The sequence below is a fragment of the Ambystoma mexicanum genome, chromosome 3p (genome assembly GCF_040938575.1).
Source record: "Ambystoma mexicanum isolate Mex_15411 chromosome 3p, UKY_AmexF1_1, whole genome shotgun sequence".
Lineage (NCBI taxonomy): Eukaryota > Metazoa > Chordata > Amphibia > Caudata > Ambystomatidae > Ambystoma > Ambystoma mexicanum.
The window spans coordinates 1,211,286,467-1,211,307,044 of NC_090925.1; the positions used below are offsets into that span (position 1 = coordinate 1,211,286,467).

At 43.7% G+C, this 20,578-nt stretch overlaps 1 protein-coding gene across 2 annotated transcripts in view; it reads left to right on the forward strand.

The window, feature by feature from the left end:
• Window positions 1–20,578, forward strand: part of LOC138581368 (formin-J-like) — a 1,098,959-nt gene that overhangs the window by 734,284 nt on the left and 344,097 nt on the right. For both annotated transcript variants that reach the window (XM_069652650.1, XM_069652651.1), the window contains one exon: window positions 12,959–13,159. In XM_069652650.1, the coding sequence (XP_069508751.1) occupies window positions 12,959–13,159 (201 nt within the window). The remainder of the gene's footprint in view (window positions 1–12,958; window positions 13,160–20,578) is intronic.

A 20,578-nucleotide genomic window follows, 5' to 3' on the forward strand; every position in this document is an offset into this window, starting at 1 on the left:
CGAAATAGTGGATAGTATAGGGAAGAAGAAAAAACAGGGTCAGTAACGGGAATAGGGAAAGAACAAACGCGCGCAGGCAGTGCATGTGTATGTTGCATGATTATATGTTTGTTGGTCTGCTTTTATGTATACGTCTTGTTGAACACGCTAAAGTATTTTAACACAAGTAATTTGTCATCGATACAAGGTAAAGCAGAAGAAATAAACTGCGAGAGGTGATCAGGTAACATCTCTCAGAAAGCCAATCTGACATATGATAATTGTGAGCATTGATAAAAAACGTATTATTTCTACATATTGTAATTGATATACCAAGTAAGAGGTGGGAAGAGATTCAAAGGTACTAGAATACACAAGAAAGGAAAATAAATATTGCCATGGGGGAGTAACACCACTTGCACATATTTGCCAGCACCTTCCACTTTATAGCGACAGGATACAGAAGTATCACGATCAGTGGATCACTGAGATAAAGGGAGACGGGGTTACACCAATTTGGCCAGAAGGAGGATCATTTGACAAAAGAGTGTTGGACTTAGTATCAACACATTTGCTAGCGCGATACAAAGGGAAACAGTTACAGAACCGGAGAGAAGTGTTAGATTTATGGCGAATGTTTGAGGAAGTTTCCCCCACGGCAGAGGTAGGTACAAACCGAATGACAGAAAAGCAGAAAAACCCAGAAGAAGTGGGTGGGACACCAAAAGGGGAATGCTCAACAACTACAACCGAAAACGAAGTAACAAAAATCTATCCCTTAATGACTAGGCCAGCGGTAGGGTTTAGTGAACCCCTGTATATATCACCCACCGCCACTGCCCAGAGAGGGGCAATAGCCCCCGAACCTCCACCATATGACAAAGGATGCCTGTATGGCCCCACGAGTGCGCCTCCTGTAGATATAGCATGTTTAACAGGTGGTTTGCACCGTCAGCTAGCACAAGCACAAATGGAAATAACACGGTTAAGAGCTTTATGTGACAAAGGGCAAATGCTGCCAGGGGGAGGGGAGGTATCCCCGCTATCATTGGCAGATCTCACACCTCCGATCGTGGCAGCAAGCAATGCAACCCCAGCAGCCTCGGTATCAGGACAGTTTATAGTATCGCAAGGAACGTCATCACAGCAGAGGCAAGAACAAGAGTGGCAGTCAGGACAGTTCCTGTTCCAATTAAATAACAAGCCAGTGAGAATTATATGCCCAGATACACCAGAGAGTCAACAAAGTGGAGACCAGAGTGGAAGACCAGGAAGTGAGCCCAAGGAAAACTGGGAGGACAATAACGAGTGAGAGTCAGAAATAGAAGAAATATGGGACGATTTAGATGAATACGAAGAGGCAGCTGCCGCGAAAGGAACCCCGCTGCCAAACCACCGTTAACCAGACACACTATCGCCACCATTATGGCAAGGTAGATTAAGACAACGAACAGGGAGGATAGGAAACATATTGGTAAGTAAAACGAAAAAAGGGAAGACAAGCAGAACGGGAAAGAAACAAAAACTACAAATGCCACTGATACATAAAGGAGCAGGTAGGCCAAATTACATTCCGTGAGCCCAAATGGACAAAGCCAACCTGTTAAAACTCCTCCCCCCCGCTGACGGGAGAGGCAGGTAAGTGGATACATGTATTTGAGAAAAGCACGGTAGGCGTGCCGTTAGCTATAGGTGATGTAAAAAGTCTATTAGTTTCAGCAATCGGGGACCAAGCAGACACAATCTGGGAAAGGGCAGGGTTCCCGGGAGTAACATGAGCTGTGACCGACACGATGGATCACCATTTAACAATGTTCAAGCACAAGTGTGGGATGCATTGCGACGTGAATTCCCGGACGTTCCAGATTTACATGAAGTGATGCAGTGTACGATGGAGGAGAATGAGGATCCTGCGCAATTCATTTTGCGAGTGCAAGATTTATGGAGAAGCGAAACTGGTACGGCATGGAATCAATCAACAGCTTTATTCTATTTTATTATTAAGAAGGGGTTGCCGAAAGAGGTGCAGAAGGCCTTGGACAAAATAGCTGGGATCGAAGCCAACAGGTGGCCTGAAATTCAGAGCATAACTGTACACGACTGCAGGAGGATCAAAGAGAAGGAAAAGGAGGTCACGCAAAAGAGGCTGACTGACGAAGCAAAATTGGTACAGACGAAATTAGTGAAGGTTGCCGCCATTACAGCTAATGTTACAGCAGACAGAGGAAACGAAGGAGAAGAAAACGCGGGAGGAAGGCCCGTTGGGATAGCAGCGCAGTGGGTTGGAGAAGATCAGGGACAGTGGAACGGAGAAGAACAGCCATGCCAAGGATCGCAGTGGTAGAACAGGCCGGCCCAAGGAAGAGGTGGATAACGCGGGCAAAGGGGAGGATACGGAGGAATGGGAAACAGAGGATATGGTGGGCAAGGACCAAGGGGAGGACAACAGGGGTCGTGTTGGAGTTGTGGAAGATGGGGACATTATTCACGAGATTGTAGAATGCGACCATCAGGGTATTTTCAACAGCAGCAACAACAGCCCATGAACAATGAACAGCGGTGGGGCTGCCCACACCCAGGTAGCCCTTGTGGAGCTCCAATGGGGAGGGTGGACAACAGGATCAATATCGCTTTGACCCCCAAATGCAACAGAGACAGCCAGCCCCACCACAGCAGTAACAGCAGCAGCAGCCACAACAGCAAAACGCACTACAGCCCATGGCAAGACAAAACCCAGTAGGGAACATAAACAATAACCCTTTTGCAGCAGCTGCAAATGGTGCTCCTGCACCATACCGCGGTGCAACGGTCATGGGCGACAACGTTTTTTCAATGCCAGGTCAGCAAAGATACCAAGACTAGGACAGCCCACAGGGAGCACTTGCGTGTCCAGTCCTATCCACCACACAAAGTGCGAATGAGGAACCACTAGTGGCGGCAGAGATAGGAAACAAGCAGTTTATCTTTATGGTAGACTCTGGAGCAGAAAAATCATGCCTCACAGAAGGGCGGTTTCAGCTCTCGGGAAGAAATTTGGAGACGCAGGGGTTCTCTGGGGCTATTTTAAAAGTTCCTTATACAAAAGATCTTGATGTAACAGTGGGGGGGAAAACAGTGCGTGCACCCTTATTGTATTACGAAGACGCGCCAATCAATTTGATGAGACGAGACCTACTCAGTAAGTTAAACATGACCATAGCCTTTACTGAAAGAGGAATAGTGTGCTCAACGCCAGGGGTATGCCCCGTAAGGGCACTCTTGCTAATAAGTACAATTACAAAGGAAGTTGCAGTAAGAGGGATTCCCATTGACATGGACATGTTCGTCTATGGAATACAGGTATTAGCCCGAGTAGTGCATGAAATAACACAAAAAGAATGGAGAATACCATCCGACTTCATATTCCGCCCAATCACACCAACAGATGTAGTGCCAGGCACAATCATGTCTATAGACATTGAGGCAGTTCAAGTTTCCAACAAACGTATTGTGGTCATAGGCCTGGACACGCAAGGACGCGAGTGGAGAAGTGTGCTATGCATAGAACCAAACATAATGCTAAAAGATATTACTGATGAAGAATTGTTTACTGACTACGAAGGGGATAGAGAAATAATAATGGAAATAAGCATACCATGTGACATTATGATTCAATACAGAGAAATACACAACCCACTCATGGCTAACATAAAGGCCCCACTGACAATATTTGAAGAAGACATGGCAAGGGTAGCACCTGAAATTTGGACTACAGGACCAAACGATGTAGGATTGTTGCACGAGGTAACTCCCATAAAAATAAAATTGAAACCAGGTGCCCTCCCACCCAGAGTGAAACAATACCCAATATCCAAAGAAGCAGAGGAAGGTATTAGAGAAACAGTGAATGCACTCCTAAGCCAAGGGATCTTAGTACCATTGTCTTCCCCATGCAACACAGCGATTTTTCCAATTAAGAAAGCAAAGGGAGGGGCTTGGAGAATGGTCCAGGACCTCCGCCCACTCAATGACGTCATCCAAAAAGAGTTCCCTTTAGTGCCTAAACCGTCATCAATATTGTGCAGTATACCAAAGGAGGCAACTTGCTTCACTGTCATTGATCTGAAAAATGCCTTTTTTTCTGTGCCACTCGCACCAGAGTCGCAGTTCCTTACAGCTTTTACATTAGGAAACTACAGATATGAACATCGCAGACTCCCACAGGGGTATTGCGAGAGTCCAAGCATTTTTAACAGAGTACTGCGAGAAGACATCGGCAACATAGATGTAGGGAGTACCATTATACAGTACGTAGACGATTTACTCGTCTGCAGTAAAACAGAAGAAGAGTGTAGAGAAGACTCGATAACACTGCTTAATGTATTGGCTGCCCAGGGATACAAGGTGGACAAAGGAAAATTACAATACTGCCTTGCTGACGTTGTGTATCTTGGCCAGCAAATATCTAAAGACGGAAAAAGAATATTACCAGACAGAGCAGCAGCCATTCGACACATTATCATACCAAAAACAGTGAAGTACATGCAGAAATTTCTTGGCATATGTAACTATTGCCGAGCATGGATCCTCGATTACACAGCGTACACCCGGCCAATGCTACAAGCACTAAAAGAAGCACAAAAGAACAGAGCCCCAATAAAATGGACACAGGAGACAATTGCTCAATTCTCTCGATTAAAAGACCTTATTTCAGACGCCCCAGTCCTTGCAAATCCAGATTATGAAAGGGAATTTTTCCTGTTTTCACACAGCAATGGAACATTAATGACAGCAGTATTGACACAAAAGACATCACTAGGCCACAAAACATTAGCGTACTACAGTGGAATATTAGACCCAGTAATGCAGGGACATTTCGCTTGCGAACAGGCCCTCGCTGCAGCGGCCTTCGCTATTGAGAAAAGTTCCACGATCGTAATGGGATGTTCAGTGATGCTATATGCGGAACATTCGTTATTTGCAATCTTGGAAAGATCAAAATCTACCCTCACAACACAGAGAGCCTCTGCTTATGAAATAATAATATCAAGTCCAAATGTACATGTGGTCAGATGCAAAACAGTGAACCCAGCTACCTTCATTACAGAGCCATGCACAACTGAGGATTTACAGGAACACGATTGTAGCACATACGAGGGAGAGGCTGATGACATTCCCAAAGCAAGCGAAAACGCCCTTACAGAAGATGAAATGTATTTCATAGACGGTCAGCATCCATAAATTCAGAGACAGGAGAGAAACATGTGGCGATGCTGGTAGTGCGCATGGAAGAAGACACATATGAAGTGATTGTAGAAAAACGCCTCCCTTCACATTGCTCTGCACAAGCAGCCGAACTGACTGCGCTAATCAGCGCGTTACACACAGCCAAAGGTTGTGCCGTGACCATATATTCAGATTCAGCTTATGTTACCACCACAGTTCACTCAGGGCTATCACGTTGGCAAAGGAGAGGGTTCAGAAGAGCAGACGGGTCCCCTGTACAACATGCCACGTTGCTAAATGAACTAATAGAAGCTTTAGCAGAACCATTGGTAGTAGCGGTGGTTAAATGCCAAGCCCATACCCAAAACACAGACGCCGTCTCATTGGGGAACGCGGAAGTCGGCGCGGCAGCGAAAGAAGCCTCGTACTTCAATAAGACACCAACATCTGAGTACATTGTAAAAACAACCACAGCAGAACAACCAACAGATGCATACAATAACACGCCCATAGCACAATTGATAGAACTCCAGAGAAGGGCCCCACCGGAAGAGCAGGAGTTGTGGGGCAAACCAGGGTGTAAGCAATCAGCCACAGATCTCATTTGGAGACAGGAAACGAAGGCAAGGTAGTGATGCCCATAGAATTATTAGAAGTAGCATTCCAACAACTGCATTTTCCAGCTCACGCTGCAAAACAACACATTGCCTCAGATATTCAAGAGGATTGGTTTGTTCCTAATCTACACGAATACTTGACTACATTTGTGATTGAATGTACTACATGCCAAACTTACAATTCAGGAATGACATTGCGAACTCTGCGTGGCACTTTGCCACGCCCTACAGGTCCATTCAGAGAACTACATATCGATTACGCTGATATGGGAGAAAGATGTAACGGGGCAAGATACTTGATTGTGGTGGTATGCCCCTTTTCACTGTGGGTGGAAGCGGGCCCCTGTCCCCATCCTGATGCAAAATGTGCTGCCAAGTTCCTTGTGCAAGAAGTATTCTCATGGTGGGAAATCTGTGACGTGATCCGTTTAGATAACGGCACGCACTTTGTAAATGACCTCTTCAAAGAAGTGACCTCCCTTCTGGGGGTGAAACACAAACTATGTTCGATTTATCATCCAATGGCCAATGGAGTTGTGGAGAGGATCAACGGGTTGCTTAAAAGCAATTCATCAAAATTATGCAGCACGTTCAAAAAGAATTGGGTATATTGTCTGCCCCTAGCACTGTTCCAACTCAGAAACCAACCATGCAAGGACCATCATTTAAGCCCGCTCAAAATCGTGACGGGAAGGAGAATGCACACACCGCTCTCCCCTGTTAGGAGAGCGTCTGATGCGCACAGGGCTGCCAGTGCTGGGAGAAGAATTTAAGGAATACCTAACACAGCTAATGCGCGCAGTATGCAGCATAGCAAAACAGATTGTTTCACCATTTACTGAAGATGTAGCAACAGTCACCTCCATGCCGACAGCAGACAGCCCAGAAGGGCCTTTAATGCCAGGGGAGCAAATTCTCATTAGAAACTTCGTGAGGAGGTGGAACTCACCAAGATTCCATGGTCCATACACAGTGGTGTACAGCACCCCAACTGCAGTAAAAGTCACAGGGTTAAAATACTGGGTGCACCTCTCAGACATAAGAAGGGCACACAGTGTTACACCTCCCCAAAATGAAACCGACTGTGTGGATGCCACTACTGGCACAGGTTGATATGATGACAATTGCAACTTAAGACAGGGAAAGTATAGGGGAAAAGCAAAGATTATATATATATTTTGTCTCTCTATCTCTCTCTCTTTTTTCTTTCTTTTCATATAAATAGTGTTGTTTTTTCTATTTTTTCCTAATCTATTCCATGATGAAATGAAAAGGAATTGTTACATGCCTAACTGAGTAAAGAAATGAAAAAGAAATGAATGATTGCAATTATTATTATTGTGTCTCGCCCACATAGGTTCAACATGAGCCAATGCGACGAAATGGCTGATCAAGCTGAAATGTTAGATAGAAATAGGGATGCCACTAGGGCCAGTAGATTAAATAATTTGGAATGTGTTATAAAATATGCTGCCATATTATTTGCAATAATGGTGTTTTATTTTATTTGGTATAATGTTGTTTTATATGTGGCAAATGAAATGAACAAAGGGGGAAGGAATTTGATATGACAAAACCAGGGTCTAAATTGATATGGACTGAAGCAACTACTTTGAAGGACATTTATAACATTGAATTGAATGATAAAAATATAACAGGGCCCCTTGTACAATTGCACGTAAACAAAACTGCTATTCCAATGCTGAATAATACTGGATAATACTGGAACCAAGGAAATAGAGCCTGGATGGAATGTAAATGTTGATTACTATTGGTTAACTGATTCCAGAAATACAAGCATGCGTACACACACTGCACCAGAAACCACTACTGAACACACACATGTCACAATGAACAACATAGATGAAGCATGGTCTAGAATATTCCTGCTGCAATATTCACTAATTGGTACCCAATTAAAAAACAGAAGGAGGAGAAAAAGGGGGGTGGGAAAAAACAGATACGATATTTATCATAACTTGGGGTTAGATGAAATAGAGGACCCCCGGCACCCTGACCAATCAAACAAATGGTATTCAGACATGAGCATCGCAGCAAAGCAAGCAAGTAACGAAAGTTGTTATGTTTGCTCACTTATTCCTCACGCAACTGGAACCCCAAAAATGTTAATCCCACAGGAAGTACCCTTGTCTGAGGCCCAATGTTTGATTCATCTGATGCTGTGTAGAATAAAAAAGACATTTCAAGCACACACAGTCACTATGGAAAAATTGGAAAATGAACAAACTTGCACCAGCAGACGACAAGGAGTAATCTGCCTCCAAGAGCCATTTTTCATTATAAAAGGCACAAGATATGCAGATGACAAGTGGCATGATGAAACGATTGAATGCAAAGCGGAGGGGCTTCGAGGGCTGCCAGATGAAACATACGAATGGGCAAAAGAAACGTGCATCCCCATCTGGACACAGCATATCACCAAGCTGACATGGCTCACACCTTTGGAGAGACCCATAAAGATTCAAAAGGAAATACCGCACAAACTTTGCTTCCATGGAGAAGGGAAGGTGAACATGGGAACAGTGCGGCAGTGCAATAAGACTTTAATAATGCCAGTCATGGAAAAAGGCACTGCTGCATTAATGGACACATACTGGATCTGTGGCAAACGAGCTTACCTGCATCTCCCAGCATCCTGGAGGGGCACTTGTGCCCTAGCCACACTTCACTCAGCACTAATGGTGATACCAGAGAGCCACGTCCAGTTTACAGCAAGGCCTTCGGCTGACACATCGACAGCAGGCCAATCGACTGACACATCGGCAGCAGGGCAATCGGCTGAACCATCGACAGCGCCCAATGAGACAATCACAGAGACCCCAGCATACAAACTATTGTAAGAAGAAACTTTGAAAACCAAGTTGTCACGCAGCAAAAGATCCAATTATATTTCGGCCAAATCGTCAGAACTCCTTGCTAAAATCCCACAACAGTATAAACTTTTCTCATCTGCAGAAACATTCTTTGCATCGTTCCTAGCACCAGGCGTTCAAGCAAGGGCAAACGCGAAATGGCTGCAGATAACACGCTGGGAGCTCATCCAGCTGGCCAACGACACTGAAGAAGGATTCAACATCATAAAAATAGAGCTCCGTGCACTGCGCCTGATATAAATGCAAAACAGATATGTCTTAGATCTTATCACAGCTTTGGACGGTGGTGTTTGCAAAAAAATTGGGGGGGCATGTTGCACGTTCGTACCAGCTTCCGATGCTGATAACGGGACACTGTCACATGTGATAACAGCAGTGCATAATTTAGGAGAAAGAATGAGAGCAGATGGCAGAGTATATAACAACACGTGGTTCGACGACCTGTTCAGCTGGATACCATTGTGGGGGAACATCGCAGCAAAGATACTCATTCCCATCATAGTCTTTCTTCTTTTAATATTCTGTGTGTGCCAACTGGGACTAAGATGCTGTGAAAATAATATGCCTAATTCAGCAATGATGATGGTAATAGTGGGCTGACAGACAACAGTGGCTACCATGATAGATGCCCAAGTACAAACCGGAGAATACACCACACCACAGTATAGGATGACTGCCATCTATAGACAGTATGGGGACGTGGTTGATAATCTACATTACACTACCATTAGAGAACCTAAAAACTTGCTGTGGTACAATGAGGTATGGATAGATTTAGATGGGGATGGTGGGATATACTTAATGGTCACCCCCGAAGAATATGCAAGAAGGGGTAACAGCTTAAGAAGTGTGTGTAAAGCATGGATGCCAATAAAGGGTACACCTGCTTGGGATGAGGCTGTGGCTGAAGCTGAGCGCTACCGAAGGGAGAACGGAAAGAACGAGATAAAGTAGTTTGTTACTTTAGATGTAACGAAAGGGGGGAATGTACGGGAGCGAGGGGTCCTCAGGCCCCCTCCCATCGTACGCTCCTCAGTACAAGGCTTAGACCGCGTGCCTCCGGTAGTGGTATTGCCCATTGCCCTTATGTAAAGTTAACCACCGTTGACTGCTGCATAGATGGGACTACTGAGCAGGACACGGGCCATCCATCTTTTATGCCCCTTTCGACTCCATCTTGGGTAAACAGGCCTCACTGCGATAGTACAGCAATGCTCGGCTCCCCTTTCCACCACAGCAGCCAAGGACAGAGACACACACACACACAAGGCGCGCAGGCATCTGGCTGGCCCCCACCCTTGCACTCCCTCTGCGAAGGAAATGCTCTGCACTTCCATTCTCACGCTGAGGCTGGAGAAAGTTGCAACAATCAATATGCTACAGTTTTCTTCCTCTGAGATCACTGTTTGCCTGAAAACCGGCATGTGAACCAAGATGAGCGAAGCACTTTCTGCTCGATTCGTCCTCATAAACGTGCAAGCCACCCACCCCCATTAAAACAATTTATTGCCATCCTGACCCTGCACCCCCTGTAAGGTATTTCTTTCAAGTGCCAGACCCTCGCCTGTGTTGCGAAACCCACCCAATACACCCACTACTAACCTCAAGCATTTTTTATATATGCTTTTACTTGCACTAATGAATTTGAAACCTAGAAAGAAATACGAAACATAGTCTCATTCTTTTGCATGCACAATAAAGGTCAAGGCCTTCAATTAAAGCCACAAATGACCCAATTGTACTGACAATGATCATTGTGTGTAACTTATGTAGAAATGTGACAAGTAGCATACAATGTTTTAAATAATTTGTCATTTAGTATGAAACAATACTAGCTTAGGTAGTGACCACAGTGACCGGACCCTGACCTGCATGGAGCACAAGATGTTTGACGTCCGTCAGCTACTCAGCCAACCAGGAGGAAGAGATGCTACCCACACCTACAACACCACACCGTCTGGCCAATCGGATCCATTTAGTATTTTTTGTTAGAGTTACTTTAACTAATATAAATGTTGGCTTTGATGTAATGAGGGGAGAGTTTTTTGGGTTATTTCCTAGCTGGAGAAATAAACCATCCTTTGAACTCTTGCAGCCGGGTCTCAGTGCCTCTTTCCCCGACAAGGGGTTTTGCCTGTTATTTTGTTTCTTTTTCTCTCACACGTAGTAAGACGGAGAAAGGCACCTACATACACACCAATAAAACCAAGTTAAACCATGATCAGTAACCACAAATTCATCTTTGGCTTGACTACAGGAATAAACTAAATTAAAACAAAATCAACAATCTAAAGGTACACAACTATTTAACACACAAAAAATACATTAATTAGGAAAATCAATACATTCGTAAGGTCCCTAACCACCCATGACTGTCAAGATCTTAGTTTTGTCCCATGTTACGTGACTATTGTATCCACAACCTTTGCTAGCCCACCTTTATATGGTCGGTCTCCTGTGGTGCAACTTTGTTAGCATACCCACCATTCCACTCCAGAGGTCCCTTATGTTTAGCTGTGGTCAGCTGCTAGACTGGTCCCATGAACATGCCATCCATAAGTCTAAGCAAGGCAGTGGTTTGGTTCAAGCTTTCACCGCTTATAAGCTTGTACCACTATTCATCTAGAGTCAATGAGGCAAAGTTGTTAAATGTTTAGAGTTCTTTTCTCAGTTAGCCCATGGCAAGATAGCGTTGTATTCAATCAAAATGTTTAAAACAATTATATATTTCATATCAATTTTAAATAAGGAATCAATTAAGGATAACAATACAAACAACACATAATACACTACTTAATTTTGCTTTATGCTGTAGAAAACATTTGTACACTACAAAAGGTTTTTGAGACCACACAGATCGGTTGAAATGGATGGGAAAATAAATGGGGGTTGCATACACTGTGAAAGAGACTGTGTGCAAACATTAAAACTTCTCTTGGTGCAATGTACAACCTTAGACTAATTGTGATGTAAGATGTTCTCCCGTTTCGTGCATAAGGAGAAATGGTTGAAATCTGATGCCTTTTGGCATAGATTGTCAAGCGGCCATGTGTCAGGACTCGCTATAGCGGTTCTGAATATTATGTGGGAAATTGATTTGGATATAATTAAATATTAAGATTGTATTTTCATTTGTAGGTTTGCAAAATGTTGAATATGATGCATGTATATTGAATTAATTCAACCAATTCATTAAAAAAAAATCAAAAATATGTCTTGCTCCCATAATGCAAGTATTACTTTGGACAGTAATATGACACTTGTGAACATGAGGAGAATCCATTGCAAGAGAAATTACTTAACTATTTCAGAAGATCTACATCGAAGCCATATTACTGGATATATACTCCCTATTTGTATGTCAAAGCAGTGAGATGTCAAACATCCTGTTAATTTGTTTAATTTGAATTGTATTAACTTAAACACATGAATTATTGTGTGAATGCTTTTTGACATCTAGCCTTTCAGCAGGGATTTATTATAAAGCGTATTATTCTGATCAATATGCCCCCACTAGTGAACATTTGTTACAGGTAAATAACATTTCCATTTTTTAAATCCATTTCAACTTCATTTATTAAAGGGGAGTCTCATGTTTTATAAGCACAGAGTTATTTTTCTTCTGATTGCTTTAGCTCTGTAACATCTTACTGTATCTATATTTCTATAATGCCATTCCTTTATTTGAATTTTGTTATTAGCTATACCACTTTTATCACTTCTGAAGAGAACCATTGTACCTGTCTGCTAGTGTCATCTTAAACTTAAACTTCTACTTAGTAGCACAAGCAGCATTTAAGCTCTTAGTGCGCCATGAAACACTGTCAGCATAGCGTGCTGCGTCCTTTCCCCTAAATAGGTTCAAGGAGTAGTGCAATATCAGGGTCTAGTTAAGAGTCGTGACATTTTCCTTTCAGGGTATCTGGCTGCACGGCCAATAATAAGGCCAATATAAGTATTGAGAGGCCTTTTAAATATCTAGAATACATCATCAGAAAGGTTAAGTAGAAATGATTGACTCCTCTATAGCATCTCCAGGAATGGGTTCCCTAAAGAAATATCTATATCTGTATAATGCAGTATTACGCAATCCTATTTTGTGTGTGAGTTTATATTGCATCTTCCTCTCAAAATGTGCTGAAAACAGTGAATGGATAGTCCCATGTTTTAGAGTACACTTCTGATAAGGTATGTTTTGAACTAATGTATAATGATTATAACAACTTATTGCATATCACCAAGGCACTCCTCTCTGTTTTGCAGCTGGTTGAAAAAACGAATATTGAAGGACAGTACAAAAAGCCCAGCAACAATCCTGAGCCTGCGAAGTTCCTACCAGGTCGCATAGATCTGAAAGAAAATGAAAATGTCTCTAACACAGTTACACATAAGCAAATGAATCATAGAAGCCTTGGCAAAGTAAATGAGACAGAGAAGCTGAATATCACTTCATCCAAAAGAGAGGTATTTTATTTTTACCATCCCATGTAATATAATAGAAATTGTCAAAGTATATATTCTCTTATTAGTGCTGTGTCAAATTGCACTATTTTGATTCTGCCTGGTTCAATCTCCCACCCCAGGAATGCTGAGCAACCACTTTATAATCATGTTTTTTGTTGCATTTGTGTTTTGCACCTTACAATTTGCGGGTTAGAGCACAACATCTAAAACATCTCCAGATTCAAGGGCTCCAGGAGGTGTTAGACTTTTCAAACCAGCTTATAATAAGCTGTATTAATTACGTAGGACATTTCCACTTGCATTTTTCTTGCCATACCATTGACATTTCTCTTGAGAGTAGTGCTAGGTTCTGGACCTGCACCCGTATGCCTCTGGGCCATTTTGGTTGTGCATAACAAATAATAATAAAATAAGAAATTGTCATATGGAATTCCTGACATAAGAAACGTTATTCATGAAATTGAGTCATTAAAAAAAGTTGGCGACTTTAAAAACAATGCAAATACGGCTGTGAAATGGCATAGCTTCAGGTAGATTATTTGGAAGATTCTCAGTTCGCAAACATGTTTTCACAATTCATTTTCAAGGGGAATCCTAAAGATACGCATACAGTGAAAACGGCAGGGGTGGTTTTGTGTCAAATAAGAAACCAGTTGGTCACAAAGGGGTGCAGATATGCCTTCTGGTTGTTTGGTGTAAATCCATGCAGTTTTTTCTTTTTTAAGTTAACAGTGAAGGGGGTGTCCCCTAGTCCAAATAAACATGTATGCATGACCCACGGTGCTTTACAGCACTGGTGTTAGTCCGAACTGAAAATCTGCCTTTTTTTTTTGTTCCATGCAAGCCATCCCTGCAATAACCCTAAAATAAAAAATGAAAAACGCACACAATGATGTTTGGATTAAGGAAAGGAGACATGTGACATCAAGAAGGGTGTGGAAGGGTAAAAGAGGGCAGAATGGCTAGTTTGACACTTTGGCAGTGCCAGAGAGCCCTTGTTCAGTCAGATGAATTCATCTTTCAGTGGACATCTCAGGGATTGCTGCTGGTAAATCATGAGATTCAAGAGGGAATTAAAGTGTCAAAAGAAGAGACAGGGAAAACATTATATTAGGAGAGAGCCAGGAGGCGCTTTAAGTGAAGGAGGAAGGTGAGTAGACTAAAAAAGAGTGGTGCACATTTAGAGTTGGAAGTGAGATGTGGAAGACATTTTAATTTAAAGGCATCTCCGTCTTAACACAGTAATGAAAAGACATTGCATGAAGAGAAGACTGAGGAATGGTTCCTGCAGTTATGTTCCCATGGCCAATTCTTGGGTTGAGGCGATCTCACTGAATGAAAGAGGATGTAACAAAAAAGGGGGAAACACTGGCCTGTAGGCCACAGTGTTTTACACTAATTGGTGAAAAGTGGCAAGCGGCCAGAGCATAAGGCCATTTCCTGTGGGGTAAGGTCTTTGACCCATAACCCAAATGGATGCAAGTAGCAGGAGCTACGGTGGCAGACTGTGCCCAGTAGCCATGGCTGAATTGAAGCTGATGACAAAGACCATGAAAATAACCGCCCACTCACTTTTGTGGTTTAAAACAAGCACAATATAAAAACATAATGAAAACACAAAAAGAAAGAAATATTTAAAGAGCTGCCATTTCTGGTGATAAAAATAGCATTATTTGTATATAGCACATTCAGAACCAGAGTTAAATATCTATCAACTACAAGGGGTATATTTCACCAAATTGATCAAAGTGATATCTAATAGACAAGGTCAAAGCACAGATTGCCTTAGATGTCACTCAGAGCCAATGAGAAATAAACCCCAAAGTTGAAAGATACCCATTTATAATGTTCTGTTCTGTATGGCTCTGCACTCCCCTTTACCAATCGGTGCTGTCCTTTATGGATCAGCCTTACAGAATTGGTACAGTAGGACTTTGTATAGCTTGAAACATAAGAAATCCTTCTTTACAAGCTTACCACTGCAGGAAGAAATGTCAGCAACGTTTCAGTAATTCAGTCACATCATTTAGTCATCAATTTTCCCCCACTGCTAAATTCACAATTTGTGTATAAAGTGCAAAAAATGACTACAGAACTTGCTAGAGGTTTTCGATCACTTAACCCCCCAAAATCTGAGGATTTGCTACAGTGAAAATTACACACAACTGTACATCTTCTAAATCCACAATTCCGTCCAAAGGGCTCCATGAAAGAGTACCAAAGCTTCTACTTTGCTACTTGTAATCAACAAACAATGAAACATTTTCCTTAGACATAAAGCAACATCCTTTTCAATGTAGGATAAAAATGTTATACAAATATAGAAGCAAAAGGGGACAGGGGATGACCAAGATGGTGATGGATTAGCAGCCTGGATGGAACCGCTTTCACTGCACCACAATTCTGTGATCATCTAATGAAAGCACTCAGATACATGCAGAAATAAACAAGGCAAACGCCGAACAAATGGTGAAGGTATTTTATCATACCTTTGTTTTTGAAGATATTCTTTTCGAGTGGCTGCCAGCCCATGTCAGGACCCTAAGGGAAACCCGTTTTCCTACTGACATCTAGAGATAGAATGTGTGCTATGATTGGGAGACTGGCGGCGTCCCACTGACTGTTGTGGCTCCTTATGGTATGCCACACCATTCTGTGGCTCACTGCTCCTGTCAATTTATGCATGGGAGTACCTGGACCCCAGCATCACGTGCTGCTTCCCTGGCGGAGCACTGAGTCACATCCATACCCACCGTTTACAGCTATTCGCCACTGGCGGAGGCTGCCAAAGGCTTGCCGCCCTGAGCCTCCTCTTGGCAGTGCAGTGCCCTGCTGTTGACCCTCTGCTGTGACCCTGATGCTGGTGGGAGAAGTGGAGGCTGTGGAGAATTTTTGGCCCTGTTCGGAAGCCCGGGATCTGTGGGGCATGGCTGCACGAGACACAGCCGCCATTGTGGTTCATGAACACAAAAAGAGGTCCTGACAAGAATTTGGGGTAGCCATCTTTAAGTGGAGAACCCACAGCTCTGCATACAATAATATCCTGGCAGATCAACAATGAATTGGGCAGACTACATGATTTGAACTGCCAATATCAAAGAAAGTACACCTGATCCAGATGACTGGTTGAAAGGGCAATAGACCTTCTAATTCAAACAGCACTATAATAATATGTTTTTTATATAACACTTTAGATTAAAGCACTTTACATGGGACATATTCATAAAAGCTTCACACCTAAGAAAGTACAAAGTCTGTATATAGAAGTTACAGCTGAATTAGCAAGCACTACATCTGATACTAATTCTAAATATAAAGAGAATCCCTTAAATAATGATTTAAAGCAATTGATAAAAGATGGCAATGCATTTTCAAACAAATAGATACACTTTCTCCTAGTGTAGTGCTCATCCAACAAGATTTAGAAAAACTGAGGGAAGGAGCCACAGAAGATGAACAGCGATTTTCAACAATTGAAGAAACTCCAGCAACCACATCAAGCGAAGTCTCCACATTAAGGAACTACGCATTTGGGAAATTGACAGAGCGCACTGTATGCACACGCAGAGGCCCTTTACAGGGGCACAGACAAGAGCAATTATCATGAAATTCCTCCGCTGTCAAGATAAGGTTAGTGTACTTGCTGCAGCCAGGAATCATGGCAACATCATCTACAATAGCACTAGATTATCATTGTACCCTGATTATAGCAGAGGCAAACCTATATCTGTACGGATAAATTATTTCATGAAAAGAACATACAATAAGCACTTCTACCACTGGCACGATTGAGAGTCGATTATAGAGGCAAGAGACACTTCTTCAGCGACCGCATGTCAGTCCTACAATTTATCAAAACAGTCCCAAAGTGAATTCTTTATACCATTGCTTGACCATTTGTAGAATGTGTTATCGTAAACTAGAGCATCGTTGGCACCTTTTCTTAATGAAAGTTCTCATTTCCTGAAACTATTAATACCTAATGGTATGCCAATGTTATGATACAACCGTGCAGAAAGGCAAGGACTCCATGCTAAATTCTATACCTCAGCTCATGGCCGTTGTTATTTATATAGCGCTTTTGGCAACCTCAAAAGGATGAAAGGCTGAGTTGGCCTTGCCATGATTTGAACCTACAACCTACCGATCATGCACAGATCGCAGCAAGGATCGCTCAATGAGCTATCTTATTGGCTAACATCCTCAGAGGTCGGTAAACGGAGTATCGACTGAGGTATAATAATCACAGTGCCTAGATGTTTGACGAACCATGCATGAAGCACTGCGTAAAGTCAAATACCTATCTGGATTATCAGCAAGGGCCACATGGTGATCCCCTTCATATATGCCCCCCATCTCCAGATTTCCCATATAGTTCCCATGATGGGGTGATCCCATATTCTCTTCGGCAATTTATTCCTGGGTACCCACAACCATTCCCCAACCGTGGCCGGGCTCAGGTGGAAGTTATCCATCGCCACCCACTGGTGATCTGTCTGGGACCGCAGGTGGGGGATCAGGACCCTAAGCTGGGTTGCCTTATAGTAGAGTCGCATTTCTGGAAGGCCGACCCCTCCCTTCTCCTTTGGTAGCGTTAGGGTGGACATGGGAATTCTAGCCTTCTTCCCCTGCTAGAGGAACCTCTGTAGGGCCCCTGTACCTCCCAAAAGAACCTGTCTGGTATGCATACTGGTAACATTTGAAATAGATAGAGCACCCTCGGGTGGACCATCATTTTCATTACATTCAGGCGACCCACACAGGAGATCGTAAGCTTTTCCCATTTTCGTACGTCCTCATGCATTTTCTGCTTCAGTGGGGAGAAATTAGCCTCATATAAACTCTCAAAGTCTCTAGTGAGATTGACACCCAGGTACCGTATCACAGACACATTGACTTCCAGGCCAGGTGGGGTGAACCTTCCAATATCCCCATCCCTGCCCCTATCCAGGGGGAAGAGTACTGACTTCTCCCTATAAATCTTCAGCTTTGCCATGGTGTCATAATGCTCAATGAACCGGAGAGCCACTGGAATGGGTTCAGGTGTTCACACACGCGTAGCAACATGTCGTCTGCATATAGGGTGACCTTATATTCCTCCCCTCCATTTTGATACCACACACCCCTGGTCATCCCTAATCCGCTGGGCAAGGGGTTCTATTGAGAGAGCGTATAGCATTGAAGATAGGGGGCACCCCTGCCGGGTACCCCTCCCAAGTGAGAGCCATCTCAAGAACCCCCCAATTGGCTAGGGTTTTGTCTTTTCAACATTTAAATTTATACTGGAGAGCTCAAATGGCCAGATAATGAAAGGTGTATTCTATCACAATGCAGGAAGCTGCTCCATGGTAATGATTTCCATTCAGTTTTTGCACACGTCGGCTAAATGTGACATACATTTTACTCTCTTGCAAAGGAGAAACCTAGTTTTTACTCTCTGAGAAATCACATTTACTCTCAAAGTTTAAAACTAGGAAGTAAAATTATCCCACCTCAAAATCTTAACTGAAGCACTGAATACCCCCTTAGCACACGTTCTAAACTCTTGAGTATTTGGATAGATTAGTACCCGGCTGGGGGAGAGTGGGTGGCTCCCTCTCAGCCAATGAGGAGGCTCGAAACGGGGTAATTACCCTCCTCCCCCATCCACAGAATTCCCTCCCCGCCCCCAATCCTCGCTTAGCTTCTTTTCAGTCCATTTTGGGAGTGGACGCACTGGGAACAACTGTGTCCCCAACACGTCCGCTCCCGATCTGCGACAGGCCTGCATGGAAAGGAAGAAGGCACTACTCTCCTTTCCATGGGAGCCATTTTTTGTATTTCCTTTTTTTAATGGGCGCGCAGAAAAAGGACAAGGGACTATGTGTAGTCACTTCTCCCGTTTCCATGGCAGCCATTTTTTTGTTTACTTTTTTCACTGGCCACCATGGAAAGGGAAAATTGACTTCCTTTTCCTTTCCAGCATGGCCATTTTTTACACATTTTATTTTTTTGTTATTTAGTACCCTGGTTTTACGGGCCAGGGTACTAATAGAAATAAGCCCCTTGCAGGGGGGGCATTACCACTTCAGATAATGCCCCGGGCCCTTCATTAACCATGGGCCCCGGGCATTACCTGAAGTGGTAATGCCTCCCCTGCGAGGGGCTTATTGCTTAATTAATATTGAATCATTCTCCTATTCAGATAAAAGTTAGAATGGTTAAGGCGGACGGTTCTGTTCCATGCTGGAGATTCCAATCCTCCTCATTGTCTGATATGGCATATGCTGACATAATGCTTGAAGAAACACGGGACATTTTTTAGATAAACACAGGGTCTGTTGAAACCAACAGTACATTATGGAAATCCTTCAGAGTAACCATTCAGGGCTTTCTAATGTCAAGGTGATGAAGTATAAGGTATAATCTCAAAATTGAAATACCAAATTAAAATCGTACCCTGACAGACCCAGCATTATTAGCGCCAGTGGAAATTGCGTCATCACTGGAATGGGAAGCAAAGTGATGGCCATTTTTCAAAACACAATCCATTAAATTATATCTCTACTTCCTGCAGCCATCCGGATCTGCAAGTCATCGAAAATGTCTCCGGAGAGAACCAGAGGCAAGGTGGGCGAAAATCATTTATGGAAGCCAAAGTTTAGTGAGGGAGAATTGGTGGCCCTCACCGATGAGGCGGTGACCCACAGTGAGGAACTGTATGGCAGCAGCCACAGGAAGACACCTGCCAAGCGCAGAGCAGCCATCTGGCACAACATCAGACATAAGGCGACAGCGGTGTCCAGCATTCCGTGTGATGGGGAGGACTGCATGAAGCACTGGAATGATCTGAGGGTCAGGGTGTGAGGACTCCTGGCCCAAAACTGCCAGGAGTCCCTTGCAACTGGAGGTGGGACCGTGGAGCCACTTGTCCTGACCTGGGAAGAGAAGTGCAGCACAGTCCTGGACATGGAGGCCATTGAGGGAGTCAAAGGTGCGGAGGTCAGTTCCAGGGGGCAGGAGGTGAGTCAAACCACCCCCCCAGCACAAGTCCATGCACCAATGTCAGCCTAGCACTAGACGCCCCAGTGGACAGAGACACATTTCAGCAGACCCTGCAGCTGGGCAGGTAACTCAGGGCAAAGTGATAGGGTGCCACATGAGCCCCCTCCACAGCAGCAATGGGGCAGGGCAGCAATGGCACCCCGGAGTGTCACAGCAGTGCAAAGGGGTGGCAAGTGACCAATCAAAGAGCCATACACACCACACCCCTGCTGGTGCACCCAATGCCAGAGGGAATGTGGTGGGCGAGTAACCACAACACTGTGCAGCAGTCACACCAACAAGTTGCAGGCCCAGTTAGCCTGCCCCATGTTGGCATGGCAGATGACCCACATGGTAGAACATGCCCCCCTACACCGACATAGGTGCAGCTAGCCA